The sequence below is a fragment of the Lissotriton helveticus genome, chromosome 12 (assembly GCF_964261635.1).
Source record: "Lissotriton helveticus chromosome 12, aLisHel1.1, whole genome shotgun sequence".
Taxonomy (NCBI): Eukaryota; Metazoa; Chordata; class Amphibia; order Caudata; family Salamandridae; genus Lissotriton; species Lissotriton helveticus.
The window spans coordinates 757,087,853-757,107,763 of NC_136073.1; the positions used below are offsets into that span (position 1 = coordinate 757,087,853).

Below are 19,911 nucleotides of genomic sequence, written 5' to 3' on the forward strand. Positions count from 1 at the left end.
GCGTCAAGAAGAAAGCCTAGACGCTCCAGGACCAGGACGGAGTCCTCGGCGTCTGCAAGTACAAGGTCGCGACGGCGGCATCGCTCTTCTACGAGGGGTAGGGCCTCAAGATTGCCCCCCTCTGGTCAGAAGAAGAAGAAAAGGAGAGTGGGACAGTCTCCGGGCTCGATGTACTCTCAGGTTTATTCACCCGCTAAACCCAGGTCACCTACACCACCTCCTTTGCCCGTGGATCCTCCTCCGCGGAACCCGACTCCTCCTCCACTGCCTCCACCTCCTACGCCACCACCTCCGGTGCCTCCTCACCGTCCTCCTCCGCCAAGGTCGGTCTCTTTGCCTCATTTGCCGACGCCGCCTACGGGGCTTTCGCAACCTAGGCTCCCGGTTCGGCCTCCGCAGCGCCCTCCTGTCCGGCCAGCGAAACGCCTGAGGCCGCGGAGTTCGAGGTCTCGCGCGAGACAGAGGGATAGGTCCAGAAGTCGCCGTTGCTCGTCCACGAGGTCCAGACGGCGCCATAGGAGGGACAGGTCTAGATCCCGCCACACGGATTCGTCCAGTGCCTACTCCCCGACCCTGTCGGACTCCCCTCGAACGAGGGTGTCCCCATTCCACGACATTACCTCCTTCCAGGAGGTTTTACTGTGAGGAGCAGCCAAGTTAGGCATCACTCTTACGGTGCCCACGTCCCTGACGTCCGTCATCTTCGAAACACTGCACAAGAAGCAGTTGTCTCGCCCATTGTTGCCGTTGGTGCCAGGGTTGCTGGAACCTGCCATGGAGCTCCTCCTCACCCCTGCGGTTACGAAATCGGCACCTTCCAGGCTGCATAAGAAGAATCGGGCTCCTGACTCGGATCTGGCGTTCCTCCGTTTGGACCCTGCGCCGGACTCCGTGATTGTGATGGCGGCGAGGAAACAACACGCCACCACCCCGTCATCGACAGTACCTCCAGACAAGGAGCGCCACTGGATGGATTCGCAGGGCAGGAAGGTCTGTGGGACGGCTGCCACGTCTATGAAGGCCGCTAGTGCCTCGGCCTTGCTGGGACGTTATGATCGGTCCCTATGGGAATCCCTCTCACGGTTCGTGAAACTTCTTCCCCGGGAAAACAGGGAGGATTTCCAAGAGATCTTGAACAAAGGACTCATGGTATCCAACCAAGTGATCGGATCTGCTGCGGACTCCTCCCTCCTGGCAGCACACGGATACTGTTATGGGGTCAACCTGAGGCGCCACGCCTGGCTGCGTCTGACGTCCTTGAAGCCTGAGGCGCAACAGAGTTGCCAATCTACCTTTCTCGGGCGAGACCCTTTTTGGGAAACATGCGGACGAGGAGATGGCCCGCATGAAGGCGGAGGCTGAGACCCTGACTGCTGTCGGGTTGGAAAAGTCGAAGGAAGTATTTATTTACACTCTAAAGAATTGCTATAAGGGTGCCTCTGCCAGGATCCTTCTAAATGGATCATTAACATCAGTATTTAATATTCAGCAGGGAACCAGACAGGGATGCCCCATTTCCCCGCTATTGTTCAACCTATACATTGAACCCCTGGCCCAGGCAATGAGGCTTGATACTATCGTAACCCCTTTCCGGTCCGGACAGTGTAGTTCTAAGTTAGCCCTATATGCAGACGATCTGATCCTGTATACGAGAGACCCAGCTATAGCCATCCCCAGGATTGAGGAATTAACAGCAGAGTTCGGGGGACTATCGGGCTACAAGGTAAATAGATCTAAGACCGAGGTTATGTGTTGGAACATAGATCACTGGGTGGGTACAGAGAGTTTGGAGTTTAGATACCTGGGGATTTATGTTGTGCGTGAACTGGATCGGATCCCTAAGGGGAAACGGCCTCTACAACGAAGCCGTTTCCACAAAATCCTTAACCACGCATGCAGTACCACGCATGCGTGGTTAACACAAAAGCCTTTACCACGCATACCTTTACTATGAGGTTTGTAGTAAAGGCATATGTGGTAAAGGTAAAAAGTAAAAAAAGGGAGGCTTGGGGGGGTATCCCCCCCAAAAACAAAATCTCACCTGAAGTCACGTCTGGTTATGTATTTAATCAGCGTCGTTTAAGAGAAATCGGAAAATAAACTTCCGCTTTCTCTTAACGACGTATGACATCACCTCGCAAGCATCCGAGGTAAAGGTTATGCGTGGTAAACGAATTCCGTTGTAACGCATGCGTGGAAAAGGCATGCGTTGCAACGGAATTCGTTATAACGTCATACATTCATCCCTAAGACAAATTTAGATAGAACAACAAAAGAAATAGATCGCTTGTTCAATAGATGGAAGATCATCTATACCTATTGTAAAGGAAATTTCGGTATGGTACCAACAGCTTTTAAAGGGTGAAGATATTCAGACACCACCGGCTGAGGGGGTATGGAACAATTCTCCACTGGCATCACAGGCAGAGGGCATGTTTGAAACATCTTTGAAGATCTTATATAAATATGTTAAGCCTGCCTGCCTGAAAAAGAACCACTTCTTTGTAACTAATAGGCTCTACTATACCCCCTACAAAATAGGGAAATTTGCCCCTGTCCCTCCACCACAATGTCCGAGGTGCCATGAAGTGATGGCGGATGACATTCATATGTTTGTAGATTGTAAAGAGCTGGACAAATATTGGAAAGAGATAGGTCAGGTATTGTCAGGTCTTTTTAGCACTGTGATTAATGTAAACTCCTCTTTGATCATATTTGGGGATGATGGGGTGTTCTATCAGACAGTTACTTCGAAAGAGAGAGGGCTTTTTCTTTACTTGATCCTACTAGCAAGGAGGGAAATTTGTAGGAGGTGGAAGGATCGCCTCCCCCCGAGCAGCGAGGACTGGCTAAATGCATCATTCAATATGGCCCGGTTGGAATATGAGAGGGCAGAGGAGAAGCCATCTGACATCTGGCACCCTCTAATAAGGTGGGGAAGGAATATAAGATTGATCCGGACACTCCAATGATTACACCATGTCCCCGGTACTAAAGGGGAGGAGGTCTGGTGACCCAAGTTAAAGTGTGGTCAGCCTGGTGGCCCACAGAGATAGTAAGGCTGTAAATGTTCCACGAAGACTTGACACGGTGAGATGAGGAGAAAAAAAAAAAAAAAGGAAAAGCCGAAGGAACAGAAGAAGACCTTCCGCTCGTTCCAGAGAAGGTAGAGGGCAAGGTCGACAGGCTGGGCAGCAACAACAGCCGCAGCAACAACCGTTCCAACGACGCCTGTTCCAAAAGCGCCAGAGGGGCCGCGGTGGTCAGCAGTCTTCATCCGCGACCAAAGGCCCGGCTGGGTCTAGGCCCTGAGGTGCTTCTTCCCCCTCATCCGTTACCCGCTCCGGTGTGGGAAGCATCCATCATTACTTGGCAGAGTGGAGAAACATTACTCAAGACAAGTGGGTGCTGAATATTGTTTGCAATGGATACAGTCTTCGGTTCATCAGTCCGCCTCCAGCGATTCCACTGGTTGCCTCGAAGTTCCAGCTACGCGAGCTCCAGGCGGAGGCCGACACCCTGTTAAGAAAAAGGGCGATAGAAGACGTGCCTCTGTCTCAAAGGGAAAAGGGCCTTTACTCCCGCTTCTTCCTGGTAAGGAAGAAAGACTAGAACGAGTTCAGGCCCTTTCTGGATTTGCGACAAGCGAACAAGTGGATTCGCAGGGAAAAGTTTCACATGCTGTCTTTGCACCAGATTTACCCTCAGCTGCAAAGGGGAGACTGGCTTTGCGCAATAGATCTGCAAGACGCGTACTTCCACGTGCCCATTGCACGGAAACACCGGAAGTTCCTGCGGATCCTCGTCGGCACCAATCACTAACAGTACACCGTACTACAGTTTGGACTGAAGTCTGCACCCAGGACGTTTTCGAAGTGCATGGCTGTGGTGGCAGCGCAAACACAAACAAATGAACAATAGGGAGAGTAAGGGAATCTATTCACATAGGTGAATGGAGAGTACTCCTGGTCCCCTGGACTAAATATCTAAATAACATGTAAGGAGTACCACCAGAATGAGCTCAAAGAGCGATCTTAGTGGGATGACTACAACTGGAAAAAGAAGAGTCCTTCTTTGGTTTTTATAAACCCCTCACTCACCAACCTGGTTGGTGACATGCTTCATCATCGGGGTCCACCCTGATAGCCGAGTGCCATCAGGGTGTGCTTCAACACCTGGATGACAGTGGAGCTGGTATTCGTGCGAGTGGTGCAAGAAAACAATGTTTAAAAATGTCCTGGTATGACTTATGCAAAAAAAAAATATTCTAAGACTACTGGACACTATTTAAAATGGTGTGTAGATACAGTTAAAGGTTAATTATGACCATATGTACCTGTGCGTGATAGGTCTACATGTTTCAACCCGTCTTTGGAAAATACCGGATTTTCTTCAGGACCAGAGGAAATGGGTGGTCAGGGCACACTGACGCACTGCCAGTCCTAGATTCCTTTTCAACCTACTAACAAAAATCTGTTGTAGGGTAGTATCTCAAAACCCAAATGGGCGAGAAAAAATAAAAAGACCTGTGGGAGAGAAAAGAAACCGTCATAAGAAGAACCATTACGTGCCTGTAACGTTGTGAAGTGATGACTCTCATATGTCTATATTTTCTGTGAACATCCCGATCAGAACTATTGCGAACTGTTCATGTGCAGTGACGCTGCCAATCTCTAGTAACTACTCGTGTTGCCGCTTGTAAGTTATGGCAGCGCACCTACGAAAGAACAAGGTGTTTGTCTACCCGTACGTGGACGACTGGTTGATCAAGGCCTCCAACTTCCAGGAAGCACAACTGCACTTCAACAGGACGGCTGTCCTACTAAATCAGCTGGGGTTGCACATAAATATGTCCAAGTCTGTTCCGATCCCGGTCCAGTGTCTGCAGTACTTGGGAGCCTCCATCAATACGCTGTCAGCAAGCGTGTCTCCTTCGGAGGAGAGACGCTTATCACTCCTTTGGAAGGCTCAGGCTCTCATAGCTGCTCCATCTACAACAGCGAGGACGGTGTCTTCTCTACTGGGGTCGATGGCCTCTTGTATCTTCCTCACCCCACATGCGTGCCACGACTTCGCCTCGAGGTATTATCAGCCGGGGACTCTGGGGAACGCGTTATGGATTAGCCGGTCGAACAGCTTTCTGTACGCTTTTCCACCCATTCCCCCGATTCCGGCGGTGCTCATCAAGCTGGCCCAATCCCGGGCGCGGATGATCCTCATTGCTCCGGAATGGCCCAGGCAGTGGTGGTTCACGGACCTGCTTCACCGGTCGATCCTGCCTCATCGGCGGCTGCCGTGTCGGCCGGACCTTCTCACGAAGTTCGCGGGGCAGATGGTGCACCCCAACCTCTCGTCATTGAGTTTGGCGGCACGGCTCCTGAGATAGTGCAATATGGCCACTTGAATCTTCCTGAGGATTGCATGGACATATTGAAGGAGGCTAAGAGGCCATCTACTAGGACCTCTTATGCTTACAAATGGAAGAGATTCTGCATCTGGTGCATGTCTAAGAACTATGATCCGACGACCTGCAAGGAAGATGTCATCCTTCCATACCTTCTGCATTTAGCTCAGTCTGGACTTAATTTCCATTCCATTAAAGTTCATCTGGCTGCGCTGACTGCGTACAGAAAATGCCCTTCGCAGACGTCCTTCTTCCAGATTCCTGTGATTAAGGAATTTTTGGAAGGGTTGAAGAAGGTGTTCCCTTCTGTTCGGCTTCCTTCGCCTGCGTGGGAACTGAATGTGGTGCTGTCCAGGCTGATGAAGGAACCTTTCGAGCCTATTCACAAGGCTTCACTGCAGCACCTGTCTTGGAAGGCGGCGTTCCTCGTGGCCATTACATCGGCTCGCAGGGTGAGTGAGATTCAGGCATTGTGTTGCCAGGAACCTTACACTGTATTTCATGCTGCTGAGGTTGTTATGCGTTCTCACCCGAAGTTCCTTCCCAAGGTGATTTCTGATTTTCATGTTAATCAGGTTATAACTTTACCGACTTTTTTCCAGAATCCTTCCACTCCAGCGGAAAGGTCTCTTCATTCCCTGGATGTCAGAAGGGTGTTGAAATTCTATCTGGATAAAACCAAAGACATTCGCAGATCCGACCAATTGTTTGTCAACTATGGGTCGGTTAGGACTGGTCTGGCTACTTCGAAACAGTCCATCTCTAGGTGGATTGTGTCTTGTATCCAGCTCTGTTATCAGAAAGCGAATAAGACCTTTGGGGGTAAGCCTAAGGCTCATTCCACCAGGGGCAAAGCGGCTACAACAGCTTTGCTTCGTAACGTTCCCATTGCAGAAATCTGCAAGGCTGCCACTTGGAAGTCGGTCCATACCTTTGCTAAGCATTACTGTCTGGACTCTGATGCCAGGGCAGATGCTCAGGTTGGGCAGGCTTCATTGAGAAATCTGTTTGCACAGTAGTGGTGTTGCCTTATTTTTCTCCAACGCCAGGTTGTTTTTTGGATGGGCTTGCCATTCTATTCACTAGATTATGACTATACACATAGATCCCCTACTACAGAAGGAGTAGTTTCTTACCTGTAACTCCAGTTCTGTAGTAGGGGTATCTCTGTTATAGTCATAAGCGCCCACCCTCTTCCCCGGTGGAGAAAAGGATAAACGATGAATGCTACAAGTCTAGCTGTATACACCACCAAAAAGAACTGAAAGTGGAGGGAGTTGCTGTGCATTCTGGGATACCAGGAGAGTTCTGGAAAGTTTTCTTAAAGGCACAGTATCCCTTTTTAAGCCACATAATGGCAGCCTATGGGGGCTTGTCTGTCCTGTGCTTCAGGCACCGCCCGTGCCGGGCGTTATACTGGGGCGGTGACGTCAGGCAGGGGAGGGTCAGGGTGGGGGGTTGTAAAATGAGGGATATGAACCATTAGAGGTAAGTACTGAAAAAATAAAATAAAACAAATTTCTTTGCCCACGCTGCACCACATTTGGCGATGCAGCGTGGGCAACGAAATTAGTTTTATTTATTTTTATCGGTACTTACCTCTAATGGTCCATATCCCGCATTTTACAACCCCCCACCCTGACCCTCCCCTGCCTGACGTCCCCGCCCCAGTATAACGCCCGGCACGGGCCGTGCCTGCTGCGCTTCCTCTCTATCATTCCAAGGATTTGGCAAGGGGGGGGGGGGGGAGGGGAAGTGTTTTCCATGGTGAAACCTGGCAGACAGGTTTAAATGTGATATTGGTGGAATATCCTTTGCATTTCTAGTTGAAGTACTGAACAGTGTAGCCTTGCATGTTTAGACTGCATTATCTGTCTTTAATTCTCTCTTAAGTGTCTATGTACTACTGCAAAGAAGATAGCTTAAGAGATTATTTTTGATTGCTCCGGGGTCCCCGCACATGAGCGGGACTATTCACTAGATTATGACTATAACCGAGATACCCCTACTACAGAACTGGAGTTACAGGTAAGAAACTACTCCTTGCTGTCTGACTGTTGAATGGCTGTTGCTTTCCACCTAGACACTATCACAAATAAACCATATTTGTTCTTTTCAGCACAAAGCACATGCTCATCGACGTAATTCAGTCCCAACCTGGCGATTCCATACCTGAGATTTTAAGGACCTCTGCATCAGTCGATCAGGTGGGTTTTATGCTCTGCTTGTATAAAAGTTGCTGTAAAGCATCAGCCATGGGTGCTTTAAAAACTTTGCTTGCATAAGGGAACTATAGGCGTAATAGAAATGGTCTCGCAATGATGCGTCCTTTTATTGGTGGTCCACTATATTATTCTTCAAAGCGCTAACTTCAGTATAAATTCAAGTTAATGGGAGCAGATTTTGGTATTCATGTCTGAGGCAGATATACATATTTTGTTTGTTCTCTCATTGACCTAAACAATACCTACATTTTCTGTATCCTCTTTAAAGTGCATGGTGGTTGTGCAAATGCTCCAGAGATTGGTTTATATTACTTGGTATAGTTTTATGCTGCTCCTACTGGGCATAACACCCACAATTGAAACATTTGTTTTTTCCAATATAATTTGAATGTCCTGAAATTAATGCACAGAATCTGCTTCACTTCCAGTCCAAAGATAAATCTAGGTACTCCATAGAACGTCTTCTTTTCTTTCAATACCATTTTATTTCACTACAACTGTCCTAATTCACCTGGGGCCAGATGTACAAATCCTTTTTGTTTATTTTTTGGTCTCTGGTGCTCAGAATCATAGTTTGCGACCACGGAACTGCTCTTTGACTGTACTAAACCCATTTTAGGAGTCCGTAACCTTTTTTGACTCTCAAAATGGGTTTAGAAATGGATAAGCAGTCTCTTTTTGGAGGGGCATGTTTTTACCCCCCCAGTACCCCCCCCCCCCCCCCCCCCCCCCCCCCAAAGCTCAGGTGGTAACCCGTGCATAAGAGGGAAGTAGTTGCCTGGGGACACTTCCCTATTGTATTGTATTGTAATTGCATTTATATATCACTTACTACCCCTGACGAGGTGTTGAAGCGCTTTTTCGGTGAGTAGCACACTACTCCGGAACCCATACAGGAGTAGTGGTCAATTAGTACAGTGAAAATATGAAAGTAATTTGAATGTTGGATATGTTACTCAGTTATTTGGATTGAGAAGGATAGTGGAGGGATAGAAAACGGAAAATGTTTGCATTTATTTTGCGCTTGCTACCCTTGATGGGGTGTTTAATCGCTTTTTCGGCGAGTAGCACACTACTTTGGAACCCATAAAGGATTAGTGGTGAATTAGTATAGTGAAAATATGAAAGTAATTTGAACGGTGGATATATTAGTCCGTTATTTGACTTGAGAAGGATAGTAGAGGGATAGCGAAGGGAAAGAGGTTTGAATTCATATAGTGCTTGCTACCCCTGATGGGTGTTGAAGCACTTTTTCAGTGAGTAGCACGCTACTTCGGAACCCAGTTGGATGTGGGAATAACCCTGTACCAGCGTTCCAAGATGGCAAACTCTGTAAAGTCATGTCCACTTCAGGTAGCCCAGTTTCAGTCTTACCCGCTCCGACAGTATGGCAGTGTTCAGCGATTCAGCGAGTGCCCTTTCCTCGGGTGCTCCCAAGTTCAGATTCTGTACTGTGAAGATGGGCTGCTCGCGATGGACACACAGCAGCACCTGGTGGCGCAGGCTCTTCTTGTCAAGCAGAGCTGCCAGTTTATTTCCAGTGATCTGAGCTGCTCCCGCTCGACGGAAACAAAAGGTAAGTTCTTTTACTAACAAGGGAGAGGGGATTCTCCGGCTCCCGGCTGGAGATCCGTCAGGGGTGTGACTTCCTCACTGGCATCCTGCAATTCTCGAGGAATCAGTCTGGGGCAGTTGGCGGACTAGATTTGATGGTTACGGCAGTAATCTTCTTGTCCCGGCCATGACCAAGACGTAGTGATACTGACAGCCCTTTATGGCATTTCGTGTTGCCACGTTGCTCACTATCTGACACAGACTTTTTGATATGATCGTCCTCAATATGGAAGACGGAAGTCACATGCTCCTGCCCAACTAAGTTCACTGGTGGTGCCTTCTGGCATAAGGGGTCACTGTGTGCCGGTACGAGCCTGGTGCTTCTTGCATAGCACACCTGACACAGCTCACATCACAGCGGCAAACTCATGCCATATGGTTTTCCGGATTGTTCTGCACACAGGCAATGACCATATCAGTGCGCAGCCAGTCTCCTCATACCTTGCTGAGGGAATCCTCTTGGTAGGGCTTCCCATTGAACCTCGCTTCCGCCAACGTTCTCTTGCTCACAGGGCATTCTGGTCTTGGCAAGCAGGCAGGCGATGGGGCTCCCAGTCAGGTGGTCTTGGTTTCCCTAAATTATGTCCCCTACCCCACAAGGAAACTAGCAGGCATTGGCCTCCAGTCCTAGTCTTGCAGAGCTTCCCCTTCTCACACAGATTACACATTTTTGGGGACTCAACCTCCCTTTCTTATAGTAGTTTTCCAGACACCAAATATATTTTAGGATCTGGGTTTTTGAAGTTTTATGTTGGAGTTCTGCTTCTTTTGTAGTGTGCACTTCTCCTTTTCATCTTCCTTCATGAAAGAGGTCTGCCACAGCAGGCACTGCTCTGAAGCTGATGTCCACAACACAGTTCATGGGAGTGACCACATGTCACACCTGGATCTTAGCCATAATGATATGTGCATTAAAGAGTTAATCCTAGACCCCCAGTCCTACTCTTTATCATTCTCTTACCAGCCCTGATCCAGTGGTAATTTCACGGTAATTTCTCAATGCAAAACATAATTTACCGCCTTAAAGTTGATGGACCTTTGCCACTGTGTTATCACATCCAGGAGACTTTAGATAAACATGAAAAATCAAAATGTAATTAATATTCAAGCCAATAAAGAGAATTGTGAATATTTGAAAGGGTTTTATTTTGTAGTCAAAAGTTAAGGTTCTCTGACCCCACATTCATTCATTAGTCAAATATCAATCAGGTTACAGAATTGGAAAACAGGAAAAATACCTATACGTTGCATACAAAGCACTCCATAGAGGAGGGAAAAAAAACAATTCGATATCAGTCAGAATTCTTTTAAGAGTACAGGAAAATATGATTCAAGAGTTTTTTGCAAGGCTAATCAATAATTAATAATTGGCAAACATCTCTCATAAACAGAAATAAATGCATAAGACAAATCTTTTCAAAACTAGTTAATTAGTCAAAGCATAAACTTAGAGTTTTAACATCTAAATCTAAACCTGTTCCATCAGCTGCCCTCTCTGCCCTGGTCTGCTCATCTGTCTCTCTCCCTCTCCATGGTCTGACAGAAAGGCTGCTCCTTGGAAAAAATGCCCCTCCTTCACAAGTCCACAGAGGAATGTGATCTGCCTTGCCAAGAATATGACATGCAAGGCTGGCCTACGCCTCTCTGCCCCCTCCTGCCTCTGTCTCTCCCCGGACGCAATCACCTCCCAGGATGCACCTGCGACGTTCACGTACCTAACCCATATGATGTCTGGTCAGAACTGCTCCTCTCCTCTAAGACCAAAGGCTGACACGCCCCCCTATGGGGTCATTTTTTATACTCTAATTCTTGGCTGACTATACTAATAATGTTGCAGTTTTAGTAGAAACTTGCACTGTGATTGGTTAGCTTAGATGACATGAGGGTCACCATCCTGTTCTCATTGCAAATCCAACCCATACCAGTTTCAACAAAGGAAGCGTTAAGGCTTAATACAGTCATATGTTCCACCATCAATAATTATACAGATGTGGCAACATTTAAATTGAAAAATGCATCAGTCCATTTCCTTCTCGCCTTCACATCGCACGCAGGAATGTCACTCTCCCACAAACACTGGTACATTGGCACGACGACAGGAGTGTATAGTGCACTGTGGCCATGACTCATGTGGCCTCACTTGAAGCACTTGGCAGTTCAAGCAGCTGGCACAGTCTTCTGTCTGCGCATGCTTCTCTCATTCAGCACACTGCTAACAATTCTCAGCCAAGATGGATTCTTAGGCATCCATTTTATAGTGGGCCCAAAAACCAACACAAAAGAATATTATTTTTTTTTTAATGAAACTCCTTATGTTTACCTACCCCCCCCCCCCCCCCCCCATACTAGTACCCTGTATTGGTTATTACCTAGCAAAAGCTATTAGTTTAAAGCAGCTTTTCTATCATTTGTGCACAACATGCAAAAATGTGCAATGTACAACATAGCATAAACATGCATCCCTGCAAATTTTCAAAGTGCAGACAGTAATACATACGCATAGCAACATGCTCTAATGTTTTAGATAGCTTTTCATACTAAATACATTTGCCCCAAGTGTAGTGTTGGTGTATGGTTGAGTAATTAATACACATAAGGAAGATGTGTTCTGAACTGAATATGCATTGTCTGAATATGCATTGTCTAAATATGCAACAAAGCCAACGTTTCTTGAGACTGGAACAGGGAGTGTATATTACAAGGAAAAGGAGCTGGGAGGAGAGAACACACATTCCATTTGTATATTCAAAGTTAAAGAGGAAACTGAAATCACGAGTTTTTCTACACTGCAAAAACACATGTTAATTCAGCACAAGCATTTTAGACTGAAAGCATTTTGACCAGGCCTCATTTCATGTCTTTCACTTTGAATGCACCAAAAGTGCCCCTTTTAAAAAGCATTTGACTAGGCCTCATTTCATATTTCATGTGCCATGTGTTTTCACTTGCACCAAAATCTGTGTGCCAATTTAAATGCAGTCTGTCTGAAACACAAAACAGAGCGATGCTTAATCTTGATGAAATCTAGCTCTATCAGCCCCATCTCCCTTACTGAGATGTGTCCCAGCCCCTTCCTTGTGATCTATCACTGACTCAAACAGCAGTCCTTTGAGATGTAAAGGGAATCTCTTCCTTCCCCCTAGTGTGTCACAGGAATGTAGCAATACAAAAATCGGTCTGCGGGATTCCTCACCTCCTCATGTCTTTACCGGGCTGGCCACGGCCTCTCAAAATGGCAGAGGGGGGCTTAAGGGGCACCCACTGATGGTGGAGGAAGCAGGAGAGTGAGCAGAGGGGGGAGGGCACATGTTCATCCCGCGTGATCACAGTCTTGGTCAACACAGAGAAATCTGCATAGTCAGCCGTTGGTGCATCTGGATCTGAATGGTCACCCAGGTCCGTGCTCCGATTACCAAACCTGTCCTGTTGTGTAGCTCCCACTAATCCTTAGGACCTGCGCATTTCTGGACAACATAAACTTTGGGTGAGGTGCCCAGACTGATTCCACCCCCCTACCCCGCGCAGGATATGTAGCCTGTAGACCAGCTAGTTCACAGAGCCACCATAAGCCACCCTAACCTAAGCAGGGACCGAATGGTTTCTGGCAACCACTGAACATGACCCCTCAATTATCGTGGTAACAGTTCAGAACCCTTCTGCACAATCACTTGTGCAGTATTGTTTTCAAAGAAATCTACAGAGAATACACAATGGGACATTTTCAATATATTTATAGGACCAACATTATTCTTGCATAGAATATATTTGCTGCGATAATCAGTAGACAGAAGCAGATGAAAGTGATTACGAGCACCAAAAGAGGAAATAGCAAGTACAGTTCCACCAGGATGCTAAGACCGTGTATATATGCAGCATATAATACAAGGTAGTAATCGGGCGTACTCCTACAATGCAATCCCTACGCTGTGTATGTCTAGAGTGTGTATGTGTTTGTGTGTGTCTAGCCAAAAATCTCCCCACAAGATGATTCAACCCCATTACCTGGCAGGAGAGAATGTAGGACCCTGTCTTGGTAACAAATTGGACAACCCTCACGAAGATGTCAGGTAGTTGTTCTGCGAAGCCACAGCATACATGGAACCTCGATGTCAGATGAATGTCTCCTCTGCTAACCCTCGGACAGGGTTCTTTCTTTATAATTGAACAAGCATCCTTGCGATGTACACAGAGATTAGATTGTTGTGGCTATGTAGATATCCCTGTCTCCCCGTAGATGAAGATAGAAAACGGGCCGTGTTGCTACATGGGCCTAGCTCGAGTAACACCGGCACAGAGGAATCCACAAAGTCTGCCGTTGTTGTGTCCGGTTCGAAGTGGTCCCCCCGGTCTGTGCCCTGATTAATCAACCGGTCCAAGTTGTTCCCCCAAATCTCCAGGCCAAGCAGAAGAATGTAGGTTTTGGAAGGTGCTTTAATTGTCAGTGTGGACCTTTCGAAACCTACATTCTTCTGCTGCTGCCCATTCCAGGAAGTCGGTGTGCCACTTACTCAGTCGGAGGGGGATCAGGCTAGCCCACTTTATGGCTGTGCGCCGTCTCGCCAGCACGAGTCTCTACTGTGCGAATCTGTACCACATTTTTTCCTTCTTGGGAAGAGGCAGCAGTCCCAGCAGGTAGTGTCAGGAGGTTGGATTTGCAGTCCCCTTCGTTACTCTGTGCACCTCCTGTAGAACTCCTGTTTGCATGTAATCCCATGCAACATGCCCAAAATCTGCTGGGAGTGCCCGCACTGATTGCAGCTCGCCGGACAGGTCAGAGATATTGTATTTAGGTGCTGTGGCATCCGATAGGCTCTACGTATGTAATACAAAAAGTACCAATTTGAATCTGGCATTGCTGGCTACGTCACAGATTTGTGGCAGCACCCTGTTCCATTCTCTATCCATGAGGTGGGCCTCCAACTCCCCATCCCATGTGGCTCGACTGGGTGCAACAATCGTCTGTCTATCGGTCTTTGAGAGCAACATTTAGCCCAGATATAATACCCTTGGAAGAGCCGAGATCTAGTATCACATTCAGGACCTGGGACCCGTCCTGTTCATCCGGGAATGCCATCCAGATCTCACTGGTCGTGCGAGATATGCTTGCGTACTGCAAAAATAGTCCCAATCTGTATGCCGTAGTGAGTTTCTACCTGCTCTGCCAAACTAAAAGTGCAGTTTAGAAATGGGTCTCGCGCCCTCTGGCAACTGCCCTCCATCTATTTAGTAACATCCATAGAATTCAAGGATATGCAGGAAGGATCACAAATCTGAAGAAGCCTGGCATAAGGCGCCAGTCTCGGCACCTGCGTGACCGCATTTTCCCATGCCGGTGCCACTTGTGTGACAATAAAGGGGGTCCCCGCCGTGAGTCTTCTGCTCATGAGCTGCTGGGGAAGCTCTGCCAGTGCAGTCAAGACCGCTAGTAATGTCTTCTCCCAGTTAGGCCCTTTGTCACACCATAGAGCGGAGTACTGCAACAGTGCTGCCTTGGAATATAGTTTGATATCCGGTAGTCCTAGTCCTCCCTAAGATACCGTTTCAGGATCTTGTTACACTCTGCACCTTTTCCCTGCCCATATCAGGGTCACCCACAACCCATCAATCTGCCAGAACAATGTGGGTGGCAGGACTCGGAACGATGTTTGCATCCCATAAAGGCAGCAGGGTAAAAGAACCATTTTGCTAAGGGCCAAGCAACCTATCACTGACGGGGGCAATGTGATCCAGAACTGAATAGAGGCTGTTCAACACCCTTTCCATGTTCAAATTGTACTGTTGGCGGGGTTGTGCAATATGTGCATACCCAGATAATGGAAACTCCGGGTTTCCCATGGTAAACCAACCTTGGGGAGATCGTATGCATCCACATCAGCCAATACCACCAGGGGAAACATTACTGTCTTACGGCAATTAATGTAGTGCTCTAATACTACTCCAAAGTCTGCCATCACTTGTAAGAGAAGAGGCACTGAGCGCTCTGGGTCCTGCACATAAATCAGTGCATCATTGGCATACATAGACACTGCTTGTCTCATCGCCCATTCAGATGTCCCAGTCTCGCAGTTCGGCTCTATTGTGTATTGTAAGTTGCTCCATAGCAAGCGCAAACCGGAGCGGCGAAAATGGGCAGCCCTGTCGCGTGCCCCTCTCAATACAGAAGGAATCGGACACCTCACTACCTGTGCGGACCCTCACACGTGGCTCGTATAGAGGAGCTGAAGCCACATTGGGGAATCCTCCCCAAGTCTACCTGGCAGAGAACCTCCCAGAGACGTCCAGGAAAGGGTGCACAACGCCTTTTCTGTCTATGGCTATTAGTGCAAACACAAGGCAATGATGGACAGAGTGCTAACATTTTTCATACACTCACCCCCAGTCACAGATCTGGGTTGAATCCATCATCATTCTTTAGCTCACTTTGCCACCCCCAGTTCAGACCCAGCTATGAATGGAATGGCATGGCAAGCAAAATAACGATAAATTAAACCCAGATCTGTGACTGGGGGGTGAATGTGTGATAATGTTCAACATTCCCTCCACCTTTTTTTTGTTGTTGCATTTTCACCCTAAGTGGGAAGGGTCTGCCCAGACTTTGGTACCGTGCTCGTTACACCACTGATTTCAAGCTAGCCAAGCGGATGAGCGGTGATGCCCCCAAACCAGTCCCAGGATGCTTGATTTTTGGTCCATGGTGCACCTGGCAGTTCGGGCTTGACTGTTCCATAGGGTACAGGGTCAAGGCTGATCTGCATGTGGCTGGGGCAAATATAGAACGGTGTAGCGAGCAAAATAACAATCTGTGACTGGGGCGAATGTCCAACATTCTGCCTATCATCTTTTTGTGTTACATACCCAGTTCCTCCAGTGTGATGGCTTCTCCGAGTCCGTCTGTTTGGGCCTCCGTCAGCCTGGGAATGTCAATCTGAGCCGAAGAACCCTCAACTGCAAGGCTTCTGTTGCACCGAGGCTGCATACACCCTCGCCAGGTGATTGTGCAGGAGCAGGTTAATTGCTACTTGGCCCTTGATCAGCTCACCATCCAGTCTGTGGGGGGCGGAGATAATAGACTGGGGACGTTCATGGTTGAGCAGCCAGGCCAACATCAGAGGGCCTTCTCTGTGAAGACGCTGCCTGTAGTCCTTCCGGACCGGACAGTTTGCCATTCTCTGCTGCGCCTCTGCCAGGGTCCCATCTCCCGCCTCATAGCCTGACATTCATCTCTGTAATCCCACAAGGCGCCCCTCCCCCAGTTCCGGGTCTAGTTTCTTCCTGATCCCGTATGTCTTGCCTAGTCTTTCCCCTCTAACGGCCACTCGGAGCCACGTGTCTGGGCGGTGTGCCAGTTCATAGCAAAGAAGCCTTGCAGGCTGTCCATCATTTTGATGTGGTATTCCGGGTCACTCAAAGCCTCAGGCTGCAGCCTCTATAAGGGGAAGCAAGGTATCTGTCCCTGCACACCGCACTCCAATAGTAGGGGGGCGTGGTCAGAGAGAAGCCACACCTGATAGGCTTACCTTTACGACATTCAGGACACCCTCGTTTGTAAGAAGAAAACCGTCAAGACAACTATGAGCTCCGTGAGCATGAGAGTAACAGAAGGGGTGGAGCTCCTTCCATATATTGACCAATTGCAGTCTAATCATAGTTTCCTGCAATACCGCCACCATACGAGGCTTTGCGTCCATCCGGGGCGGATGCTGATCTAGTCTCCCATCTAAAATGCAATCGACCGCCCGATGATAGACATGCCAACGTAGGGGAGTAACTCATTTTCCAGTGCTTCAAAGAACCCTTCCTAACCCCCATTAGGTGCATATATTTTAAGCAGGCAAAGTTCCCTACTGTCCAGCACCCCATGTAGAAGCACATAACGTCTAGCCACATCCGCCACCTGCCCTCTCTACTGGAATGGACCTCCGGGGCCACCCATATAGACACCCCTCTGGCATATGAGGAATAAGTGGATGAGTATAATTGACCTTTCCACTTCTTGAGTAGCTTCTGGGCATCCGCCTCCAGGAGGTGAATCTCCTGAAGGAGCGCAATATGCACTCTCGCCCTCCTGAGATAGGTGTGGGTCCTATATCATTTTACAAATTAGTTTAACCCATGCACATTCCATGTGAGTATACGTACTGAGACAGTCATGATAAAGTCACACAAACTCCAATCAACAACCCTGCCCCCCCTCGAGTCATACACATTGCTGCTGCACTAACTATAACTGTACCCCATTAACAAATCTCAACCACCCTCTGGCAAACCCCCCACAAGTCAACTAGTTCTTGTAACGCACCCACCCACCCAAACTAGCGACTCCAGTAGAACTGCAGTGTTTGTTTGAGGTCAGCGTTGGGCATGTAACTTAAACTATAGCTAAGGGGTGAAAACGGGCAAACAAGGGGCCTGTGAGAGGTTGGTTCGTCGTCCCACTGCCATGTACCCTGCAATCCTCACTTTACTAAGCCCTCTTAATGGTGCAGCCCCGTACCCTGCAATGCCCCAACAGTAGAACATCTTGATGGTTCAATAAAACAGTCAACCAAAATACACCACAACGGAGGGATGGGGCCTGGGGTGGGGGGAGCAAAATGTACAGGGAGAGGGGAAAAAGGAAAAGGAAACTGTGGGGAGGGTTGGAGGAGGAAGGAGGGGTTGACCAGGTGTGTGTGCAATCAAGTCCCATTGCCAATATTGTCTCCATGTTCCACCATGCCCCACTTAATTGAATGACAGCACAAACGGAACAGTCACAGGGGCCCCAATGAGTGACAAAGTAGTCCCATCACCCAAGATGGGCGTCTGGGTTACCCCACACACGCAGACTCTACATGCCTACCAGGGGTTTGCTGTGCATTGTTTCTCGCGTGGCCAGGCATCGCGACCAGGGGGTCGCCACATGGTCACTTCCGCTATGTCGCAGCAGCGGCCCCACTCATTCAGCCATGCTGCTCTTTTGGCAGGCCGCTGCCCTGACCCTTCTCACGCCTGTCTTCGAACAGGCTGGAGCCCGCTCAAATTTCCATCGCCTTCATGCTCCCCTCTGAGGCGACAGGCAGAGCGGCCATATTTGTCTGGCGGATTATGGCAGGAGAGGGAGGATGAATGGAGGATTTTTGAAAGGCCATCTTGGCCATTCCCCAATCTTTTCTATCTTTAACCAGGGTGTGCTCTTTCAAAATGTGCGCTACCAGCACACACACTTACTATGTGCGAGCTGCATAACTCTTCACCCTTACCGTATTATATTTCACACAAGCACACAAACACCAAGCACATGCTTTAGTCACACATGCACTGCACACCACTACATTTATTATTAAATGTATTCCTGTTGGCTTGCATAAGCCCTGTAAATTTAGTAACCGCACATGCACTGCAGTTTTTCTCCGTCCTTATATTGCACTATTCCCAGGCACACTTACAACTAACAGTCTCCACTCCTGCGCTATACAGCACTCCACATCTAGCTGATGTAGGCCAAGTGTGAGTTAACCTTACAGCAGAGGAATTAAAAAAAAAAAAAAAAAAAAAAAGATGAGTGAACCTGTAAGCCTCACTCAAGTGACGCAGGGTAAAAATGTCCTGATCACTACATGCTATGCTGCCACTGCTGTGCTTGTGATTCTTAACTCTTGGTGAAGATGCTAGCCTCCCACCACTGAGGGTAGAGCTTTGGGGGGCCCTCTCTGCCCTACATCACAATCTGTGAGACAGTCCTATGTCATGGCACACACAGATGATCTGTGTTTGCCTATGACAAAACAAAAGCATTAGGGATCCAAACAACAGTACAGTTGGGAACTTAGGGCAGGGGTACATGTATTTACCATGCAGAGGACTTTTCCATTTCAACTGTCAAAAACTCTATTACAGGTTCTGATGTTAAGGGTTGTGCTCGTAAAGCACTCATTTGACACAATGATTCAGTGCTTGGCGGTCCTCAACTAGTTCCCAAGGTGTAACAGAGTATGAATGCCTGTGATTGAAGGAGGTGCAGTGTTTCTGCAGGCCTCTGTGCAGACATTGTGTGACCCCTTGAATAAAGATGGACCTAGTAATTGTATGGCATTACGGAAGGAGGAGGACCTTGGCCTGGTCTGAATCTGAAATGGGTAACCGTACTTGCAGGTGCAAGGATAGTTGGGAGTCTGTGGGCAAGTGTCCTGATCCACTTTCATGTACGTCCTAGCTACTTACCAGCTAAAAAAAGGCCAAGAGTAGAGTATATCAAATTTTTAGAAACTAAAAGGTTTTAGCTCGAGCCTGCCAGACAGTGCAATTCTGTCTGGTTGCAAAATAACTTTTGTCAATTTACCAACATCTTACAATGGACTTACTTACAATGGCTTGCATGGCTCATCTTGGGGTTGTCCTTCCCATGAAGCATACCATTTTTACTTCCACTCTTTGTTTTGCTTAAGCACTTCATAAGAATACATGTGTTTTCCAGCTGTAGCCCTCCTGTGCTTCTCTAATTCCATGTTACTTCCTAATCTGTGTGCTTTTCTCTCCAGCACTGTCTTATCCGTGTACTTCTCTCCCCACCTGCGCTCTAGATTTCTCCCACTTGTGTGCTTCGGTGATGTTCACTCTACCTTGTGCTCTCCTCCCCAACCTCCACTGCCCGCTGTGTGCTGTTTTTGCTGTTTCCCACCCCGTTCC

General features: G+C 48.0%; 1 protein-coding gene across 2 annotated transcripts in view; it reads left to right on the forward strand.

The window, feature by feature from the left end:
• Window positions 1-19,911, forward strand: part of IQGAP3 (IQ motif containing GTPase activating protein 3) — a 307,137-nt gene that overhangs the window by 240,788 nt on the left and 46,438 nt on the right. For both annotated transcript variants that reach the window (XM_078671026.1, XM_078671027.1), the window contains one exon: window positions 7,524-7,611. In XM_078671026.1, coding sequence (XP_078527152.1) covers window positions 7,524-7,611 — 88 coding nt within the window. The remainder of the gene's footprint in view (window positions 1-7,523; window positions 7,612-19,911) is intronic.